Source organism: Mandrillus leucophaeus, unplaced genomic scaffold (assembly GCF_000951045.1).
Source record: "Mandrillus leucophaeus isolate KB7577 unplaced genomic scaffold, Mleu.le_1.0 Scaffold1000, whole genome shotgun sequence".
In the NCBI taxonomy this organism is placed as follows: Eukaryota; Metazoa; Chordata; class Mammalia; order Primates; family Cercopithecidae; genus Mandrillus; species Mandrillus leucophaeus.
Genome location: NW_012098100.1, coordinates 762865 through 772368, shown reverse-complemented (window position 1 = coordinate 772368; position 9504 = coordinate 762865). Strand labels below are relative to the sequence as shown.

Here is a 9504-nt window from a genome sequence, read left to right as displayed (position 1 = left end):
GGTGCGTTGACGTTTTGCTGGGCAGGTTCCCGCTCGTCCCCCGCCCCAAGTATGCTGGCTGGCGGGCGGCCGGTTGGGCTGGGCACTCAGGAGTCACCCGGACCTGGGCGGGGCAACTCTGTGGGCGGATCCGGGGACGACTCAGCTCCGTGGAGGGTGTGGTTCTGGCCCGGCTTGCCTCCGGGGCTGCCCCTTGCCCAGTGTTGGGGTCTGGTCGGTTCGTGCGGAGCCAGCGGGCCGCGGCGGTTTACTAGCAGCTGACGAGCTTGCCTGTCCTTCCAGCTGACTTGGAGTTAGGGTCTGTTTTTCATTTCGCACCCTCATGTACACCGTGACCTGAACGCTCTTTTCCTTTGTTTTTATTTTTGCTTTAGTCTTCCTGTTGCCAATATCAGCAGTTCTGCGGTGTGACCAGTGGATAGAAATTAATTGTTTTGCTCTATTTTGCCTTGTTTTCAGGCTTTTAGTAACCAGAGCTCTGAGTGGGTAGAGCTTCGGGTCATTTGATTTTGATGCGTCTCAGATCCCCAAAGCATATGCTAGTGAGTCCCCTGTCCCCCATACTTCTCTCTGCTTCACTCTTAGTGCCTACTTGACATTCGAGGCTGTCTCGTTCCTTTCTTCTGTCCCCCCGATAAATCCACTGGGACAGGAAGGAGAAAAACGTGAACTTTCTGGCTCCCCTGCTTGGGTTTGGTCCGAACCTTCTAGGCAGCAGGGCAGGAGAGGGAGCCCAATTTAGTCTCAAGAACAAGACGCGCGCTTGCAGTTAGCTTTTCTTAGTTAATGAAGTTGATAAACGCCAGTCTTCTTGGTCTATTTGTTACCTACTTGTTTCAGAACCCCGGGGAAGAGATAGCATCATTATTTGGCACTTGGAAGCACTAACTGGAAGTTAACTCCTCCCCCTGTAGTTTAAGAAGTATATATAATGAAGGGGGTGTGTGTATGCGTTTAACCTCTCCCCAGTTTAGTGGGAACAGATGATCCCAGTGAAGCTTCTGTGAGTTATAGGCCTAAATCCCTTTTACTGATCTTCCCGCACAGCTTTTATCTAGTATTCCTGAATGTATAGTTGACTCATGGCTCAACAGTCAATTAAAAACGGGATAACACTGACTATAACTTACGGATATGCTAACTATATCTGTGCATCATCCAATAATTCTTGTTCTCATTTCTTTCTTTTTTTTTTTTTTTAACTGTCGTTCATGATGATTTTTTATTTCTAAATGACTAGATGGTTAACTGAAAGCTGGATTCAGTATGTTAATGTCATTTAATACCAGCGGGAAACCAGATTAAAAGGGTTAGATTTTGGTATGTGGATTCTGTGGGAATTTTTGTAAGAATTTCTAAGCATGGTCTCTGCTTGTAAGACATCCTGAAGAAGGAATCTTCAATGTTTGAAGAATTAAAAAAATAATGTTATTCATCTATTGCTGCTGCATAAGTTATACCAAAACATAGTAGCTTAAAATAACAATAAACATTTATTACTCCACAGTTTCTGTGGGTCAGGAACTCAGAAACGACTTTCTGGGTTGATCTGGCTTTAGGTCTCATGAGGTTGCAGTGAAGGTATGTGCCAGGGCTGCTGTCATGTCAGTTGATTAGGGGTGCAGGATCATCAGCTTCAAAGGTAGCGCACTCATGTGCCTGGCCTTAGTTGGTTCTGGTTGTTGGCAAGAGGCCAGTAGTTCTTCTCTTGCGAGCCTTTCCATGGGCTATTTGAGTGTCCTCATGACACTCTGGCTTTCCCTAGAGTGAGCAGTCCAAGACAGGACAAGGTAGAAGTCATGATGTCTTATATGATTTAGCCACATACTACTATGTAGCAATATCTTATTGGTTACACAGGTCACCCCTATTCATTGTGGTAGGGGATTACGTAAGTGTGTGATTACCAAGCATCAGGAATCATCAGGAGCCATCCAGCAGGAGACTGGCCAGCACAGGAAGTCTCCCCTCATTTAGTTTATGTTTTGATTTGCATAAAATCGATAGGAGTTTCACACTAGTACAAATATAAAACATTTGTCCGAATAAACATAAGTGTTTTTCTGGGATAGCCCACAAAACTGTCATCCACTGACAGTATTTACTTGGTCCACAGCAGGGCTGGAAAAATGAGACTGGGATGGGAAGTGAACAGAGGAACTACAGTGAGCGAATTGGAAGTGGTTCAGAATGAAAGAGTTAATATTACAAGGAAGAAGAATTCACTTATTTATTCACTCAGTAGGCATTTATGAGCACCTAAGTTTTTGGTACAGCATACTCAAGGAGCTCAGGGTCTAGTAGAAAGACAACCATACAGGCAAGTATATATGTAGACCTTACTGTGTACCAACTTATGCAAGATGTATATGTATATATATTTTTTAATGCTTTTTTTATTTTTGAGATGGAGTTTTGCACTTGTCACCCAGGCTGGAGTGCAGTGGTGCAATCTCGACTCACTACAACCTCCGCCTCCCAGGTTCAAGTGATTCACCTCCCTCAGCCTCTGATTACAGGCATGCACCACCACACCTGGCTAATTTTGTATTTTTAGTAAAGACGAGGTTTCATGATGTTGGCCATGCTGGTGTTGAACTCCTGACCTCAGTTGATCTGCCTGTCTCGGCCTCCCAAAGTGTTGGGATTACTGTGAGCCAAGGTGCCCAGCCGCAAGATATATTTTACATCCATTGTTTGAGTACCTCAAAAACCCGGTGGGATGGGTTATCTATTTTATGAGTAATGACACCAAGACTCAAAAAAAGTGTGTGATTTGCCAAAGTCTTGTTCAATGAATGACTGAAGGTGTTTCGGGAAAATGAAACTTATGACTAATTGGCTTTGAAATGTAGGTAGTGCAGGATATAGCAACCTGGAGTCAGTTGAAAATGGTGATCTGATGCTTATGTGAGAAGTCAGGGATCAAGGCGTGGTTTGAGACTCCTTCCTGGAAAGGTGATAGATGAAGCTGAAGGAGAGGAATGGGTAATTTTGAAGGCGAATGTAAGTGAAGAAAAGTGGAACAGTGAGAGAATCTTGTCATCTTGGGAATGGTTAAAAAATAGTAATCATAGTGCTGGGAGCGGTAGCTCACACCGGTAATCCCAGCACTTTGGGAGGTGGGCGGATCACAAGGTCAGGAGGTTGAGACCAGCCTGACCAACATGGTGAAACCCCGTCTCTACTAAAAATACAAAAATTAGCAGGGGGTGGGGCACATGCCTGTAATCTCAGCTACTCAGGAGACTGAGGCAGGAGAATTGCTTGAACCCGGTAGGCAGAGGTTGCAGTGAGCCGAGATCATGCCACTGCACTTCAGCCTGGGCGACAGAGCGAGACTGCATCTAAAAAAAAAAAAAAAAAAAAGTGATCATTTTGTAAAACTCCAATCTTTATATAACTGAAAGAAGACAAATTTCTATTTTCTTTTTTATTGCAAAAAAATACTGTATTTTTAATGTTTATGTTAGCTTTTCAGGATGTCCAGCAAAGAATCCTGTGGGAAAAAAGAGACGTCTCAGAGGAAGGACACCACCACTTCATCACCCAATTTTGGTGAAAAAGTAAGAATTTTGATTTACTGACCTAGAGATACATTTCTTTTTTAACAATTTATTTTTGTTTAATGAAAAAAAATACACCTTACTACTATAATGATTTATGTAAATATTTTGTTCTGCCCAGCTGATCCAGGAAAAGTCATTTACTTTTCCTGTTTTTTACTTGCATTGTTTTATTTATTCCTCACAACTGTGTGAGGTGGGTACTATTATTCCAATTACACAGATGAAGAAACTGAGGCTTAGAGACTAGTTATATAGAGGTAAGTAATTTGCTTAGGTATTCCTGACTTCAATTCTAAGCCCCCTAAATCCCCTCATTCTTAGCAATAACTCAACATTGAACCATTTTCCATGTTTTCTCCTTTTTCAGTTTCCTCAGCGTTGGCTAGGATTGCGTTCTCATCAGTCAGAATGGTCAGCGCTATGTGGCTGAGGCTAATAGTGGGGAAGACATACTTACCATGTCTTTTTTCTCTCAGAAACTACCTTAAGAAGTGTTTTGGGGCTGAGTGTGGTGAATCATACCTGTAATCTCGGCACTTTGGGAGGCGGAGGCAGGAGGACCACTTGAGCCCACGAGTTTCAGACCAGCCTAGGTGACATGGTGTGCACCTGTGTTCTCAGCTACTCAGGAAGCTGAGGTGGGAGGAGGATCGCTTGAGCCACAGAGACCAAGGCTGAAGTGAGCTATGTTCGTGCTACTGCACTCCAGTCTGGCTGACAGAGTGAGATCCTGTCTCAAAAAAGAAAAAAAGTAGTAGTGTTTTGGTAGATGAATTTAGGATATCTCATTAAATGAGCTGGGTATTGTCTCCAGGAAGCAAAAGTGCAAAACAAACAAAAAACTATGTAATCGGTTTTATTATATACTCTCTGAATGGTCTGGATAGTTGATCATCAGTATTAGAGAGTGTTGATGCTGTGTTACGTCCAAGATGAGAGACTAATCTGGCAAAGGTAAATATTCACAAAAAAGTTATTTCTGTGGTAGCAGGTTAGTTCCTATGACTTTTTCATGACCTGGATGAAGTTCCAGATAGTGTACTTTTTGGTGTTTTTTCCTTGCTTACTTACTAACTTTCTGATTACTAATTTGGTCTCGTAGGTATAGCAATAGTTGGAAAGGTAACCCTGAAGCATGGCCATACAGTACTCTGTGTAATTTATATACTTCCCATCTCCATTTGCTGTTATTAACTGGCATGCTGTTTGCAATTAACCCCTCATTCCCTCTTAAACCTACTCTAGTCAGACTTTTTCTTTCTATCACTCCTATAGCAGTGGTTTCTGTGTTGCTAAATCCATCGGTCATTTCTAAGACCTCATCTGACTTGGCATATCAGCAGTATTTGGTATAGCTGATGACACCTTCTCCTCGAAACACTTTCATGAAGCTTTTTGTTTTTCTCTGAGTCTGCTTGCTAGGGAATTCACCTGGCTTTAGCGATACCATATTCTCTTGATTTTCCTCCTTATTGGTGACTGCTTCTCAGTGTCCTTTGCTAGTTCCTCCTCATCTTATTAAACTGTAATCTTTCAGGTACCCAGGCTTTGTTTTTCCAATCTACTAAATTGTGATTCCATTCTTTGAGTTGCTTAGGCTGAAATCCTTGTGATCGTGCTCTGCCTGCACCTATCAGCAAATTCTATGAGCTTTGTTTTTATAATAGGCATACCTTGGAGATATTTTGGGTTCAGTTCCAGACCAGTGCAGTAAAGCAAATATTGCAGTAAAGTGAGTCACATGAATTTTTTGTTTTCCCAGTACATATAAAAATTACATTTATACTGTGCTGTAGTCTATTAAGTGTACAATGGCATTCTGTCTAAAAAAAGTGCTTATGTTAATTTAAAAATACTATAGGCTCAAGCAGGAGGATCCCTTGAGCCCAAGAGTTTGAGACTCAAGGGATCCTCCTGCCTGAAAATCGTGCCACTGCACATCAGCCTGAGCAACAGAGCAAGAGCCCATCTCTAAAAGTAGTAATAATAAATTAAAAAAATATTTCATTGCTAAAAAAATGCTAACGATCATTTGAGTCTTGAGTGAATCATAATCTTTGCTGCTAGAGGGACTTGCCTTGATGTTGATGGCTGCTGACTGATCAGAGTGGTGATTACTGAAGGATAGGGTGCTGTGGATGAAGTTTGCCACATTGACTCTCCTTTCACAAAAGATTTCTCTGTAGCATGCAATTCGGTTTGACAACATTTTACTCACAGCAGAACTTTCAAAATTGGAGTTAATCTCTCAAACCCTACAACTGCTTTATCAATTAAGTTTATATAATATTCTAATCATTTGTTCTCATTTCAACAGTGTGCACAGCATCTTCACCAGGAGTAGAAATCAATCTCAAGAAACCAGTTTCATTGCTTATTTATAAGAAGCAACTCCTAATCCATTAAAGCTTTTTTTTTTTTTTTTTGAAACAGAATCTCACTGTGTCACCCAGGCTGGAGTGCAGTGGTGCGATCTTGGCCCACTGCAACCTCCGCCTCCTGGGTTCAGGCGATTCTCCTGCCTCAGCCTCCCAAGTAGATGGGACTACAGACACCCACCACCATGCCTGGCTAATGTTTCTATATTTTTAGTAGAGATGGAGTTTCACTGTTTTGGCCAGGCTGGTCTTGAACTCCTGACCTTGTGATCTGCCCAACTCGGCCTCCCAAAGTGCTGGGATTACAGGCGTGAGCCTCCTCACCCGGCCCCCATTAAAGTTTTATCATGAGATAGTAGCAATTCAGGCACATTTTCAACCTCTCCTTCAAATTCTAGTTCTCTTGCAGTTATTTTCTCCACTGAAGTCTTAATCTGCTCAAAGTCATTCATGAGGTTTGGAATCGACTTTTCCAAACTCCTGTTAATGTTGCTATTTTGACCTACTGCCATGAATCATGAGTGTTCTAAATGACATCTAGAAAGGGGAATCCTTTCTAGAAGGTTTTCAATTTACTTTTTCTGGATCCATCAGAGGAATCACTGTCTATGGCAGCTATATAGCCTTACAAAATGTATTTTTTAAATAATAAGATATGAAAGTTGAAGTTACTCCTTGATCTATATGGACTGCAGAATAGATGTCGCATTAGCAGGCATGAAAACAACATTCATCTCTTTGTACATCTCCATCAGAACTCTTGGGTGACCAGGTGCATTACCAGTGAGCAGTAATATTTTGAAAGGAATCTTTTTTTTTTTTTTTCCTAAACAGTAGGTTTCAACAGTGAGCTTAAGGTATTCAGTAAATCATGCTGTAAATACATGTGCTGTCATCCAGGCTTTGTTGTTTCATTTCTAGAACACAGGCAGAGCAGATTAACATCATTCTTAAGGTACCTAGGATTTTCTGAATGATAAGTATTGGCTTCAACTGAAAGTCACCAACTGCATTAGCCCCTAACCAGAGTCAGCCTGTCCATTGAAGCCAGGCATTGACATCTCTCTAGCTATGAAAGTCCTAGATGGCATCATCTTTCAATATAACACTGTTTGTCTATGTTGAAAATCTGTTTAGTGTAGCAACCACCGTCATCAATGATCTCAACTAGGTTTTCTGGATAACTTGCTGTAGCTTCTACATCAGCACTTGCTGTTTCACCTTGTATTTTTATGTTACAGAGATTACTTCATTCCTTAAACCTCATGAACCAACCTCTGCTAGCTTCCAACTTTTCTTCTGAAGCTTCCTCATATCTGTCAGCCTTCACAGAGTTGAATAGAGTTAGGGCCTAGCTCTGGATTAGGCTTTGGCTAAAGGGAACGTTGTGGCTGGTTTGATTTTCTATCCAAACCACTCAAAACTTGCCCAATGTCAGTAATAGGGCTGTTTTTCTTTCTTATCATTTATTCGTTCACTGGAGTAGTGCTTTTAATTTCCTTCCGTAACTTTCCCTTTGCATTCATAACTTGTCTAATTGTTTGGCACAAGACTAGCCTTCAGCCTGCGTTGGCTTTTGACATACCTTCCTCAGTCAGCATAACCATTCTAGCTTTTGATTTAAAGTGAGAGACTTTTACTTCTTCCTTTCACTTGAACACTTAGAGGTCATTGTTGGGTCGTTAATAGGCTTAATTTCAATATTCTTGTGTCTCAGGGAATAGGAGGCCTGAGGAGAGGGAGAGAGACTGGTGAATGGGTGATGGGTGAAACAGAACACACGCAACATTTATCAGTGAAGTTTGCCGTCTCATGTGGGCAATTTGTGGCACCCCAAAGCAACTGTGATAATAACATTAAAGATCGTTGAACACAGGTCCCATAGCAATATAACAGCAATGAAAACATTTGAAATATTCTGAGAATTACCGAAGTATGACACAGAGACATGAAGTGAGCACATACTGTTGGAAAAATGGTGCTAATGGACTTGCCACAAACCTTCAATTTGTAAATAATGCAATTATCTATGAAGTACAATAAAGCAAGGCACAATAAAACGAGGTATACTGGTGTGCAGAGTCTACCTCCTTTACTGTTATGTCCATGATCCAAGCACCTTGTTTTCCTGAATTATTATAGTAGTTTCCAAAATGACCTCCCTGCTTCTGCATTTGCTTCCTTATAGTCTGTTCTCAGCACACTAGCTAATGTGGTCCTATTAAAATATAAGTCCAATCATGTTATTCCTCTGTTAAGTACTTTCCAGTGTTTTTCCAGTTCATCCAGAATAAAAGCCAAAATCCTTACCAGGGTTGACAAAGCTGCCTCCTCTCCCCATCCCATCCCCCTGACACTCTCCTGGCATAATTTACTTTTCTGCTCCATGGCCTCCTTGCTGCTGTTCCAACAAGGCAGGCATGTTTCTGCCTCTGGGGATTTGTCCTTGCTGGCATTCCCTTTGAGTTGAAAAACTCTTTCCCTCAATATTCTAATGGTTTGTTTCTTCACTTCATTTAGGTCTCCATTCAGATGTCAACTCGTAAGTGGGGTTTGACTACTCTGTTTAAAATGGTGTATCTTCTCCACTCCTGACTCCCAGCCCTACCTGTTTCCTTTCTCTGCTTTACTGACTCCCAGCCCTTCCTGTTTCCTTTCTCTGCTTTATTTTTTTCCATAGCATCACCTGACACACTAAATATATTACTTGTTTATTTGTAAATTCCTGTACTAGATTTTGACCTTCATGAAGAACTGTTACTATTTTTTCATTCATCTCTCTCCACTGTCTAGAATGTCTTTGACATGTGATAGGTACTTCAAACAAGTTTGTCCTAGGTCTGTTGAATTCAGAATCCAGTGAAAAATAAGTGGATGTGTGGTTTTGCGTTGTAGAAGACTGACTCTCACCATGGCAGTGCCACCTCACAACAACCTTATCTGAGCTGTCAGCGGGCTTCCTGCTCTGACACCTGTATCCTATCTCATCTCTATTTTGTGAGCATTTAGGGGTTCTGGCTTCTAGTTGAATCCGCCTTCCTTTTACCAAAGTTTGTGTATCTGTAAACATTGTTCCCCACCAAAGTTCATTATTGAGTGTAAATATTGATTTGTAATACTAGTGATGAAATAGTTCTGTGTATACTGTGCTTTATTTTGTTCTTTTTAAAATTTGTTTTCTTTACGGCATTCATAGGACAAGAGAGAGAGAAAAACCTCAGCAAGTTCTACTAGTTCATCTTCTATAAGATCAGTTTCATCAGAAAAGAGAAAACGGGTGAGTGTTTGGATACCATAACTAACTAAAAGTTATTTATAGTAATGTTTTAATTGACAGTTAGAGGATTTGTGATATAAATTCCTCCTATACTTTTTCATAGCCAATAGAAAGTCAGTGTTGTTTTCTTTCTTCTCACCAAACCATTTGTCAAGTTTTTTATTTCTTGTACTGTTAGGCCCTACCATGTGGGATAAGACAACATGGCTATAAATTTAGACAGTTTTTAAATCCTCTCACATATATGGTTATATTTGTCTTCTTTTTTTTTTTTTTTTTT

General features: G+C 40.9%; 1 protein-coding gene across 1 annotated transcript in view; it reads left to right on the top strand.

Moving 5' to 3' along the window:
• Positions 1 to 9504, top strand: part of SWT1 (SWT1 RNA endoribonuclease homolog (S. cerevisiae)) — a 144331-nt gene that overhangs the window by 505 nt on the left and 134322 nt on the right. Inside the window, exons 2-3 of the mRNA XM_011973265.1 lie at positions 3474 to 3566; positions 9144 to 9224. Coding sequence (XP_011828655.1) covers positions 3483 to 3566; positions 9144 to 9224 — 165 coding nt within the window. The 5' untranslated portion in view covers positions 3474 to 3482. The remainder of the gene's footprint in view (positions 1 to 3473; positions 3567 to 9143; positions 9225 to 9504) is intronic.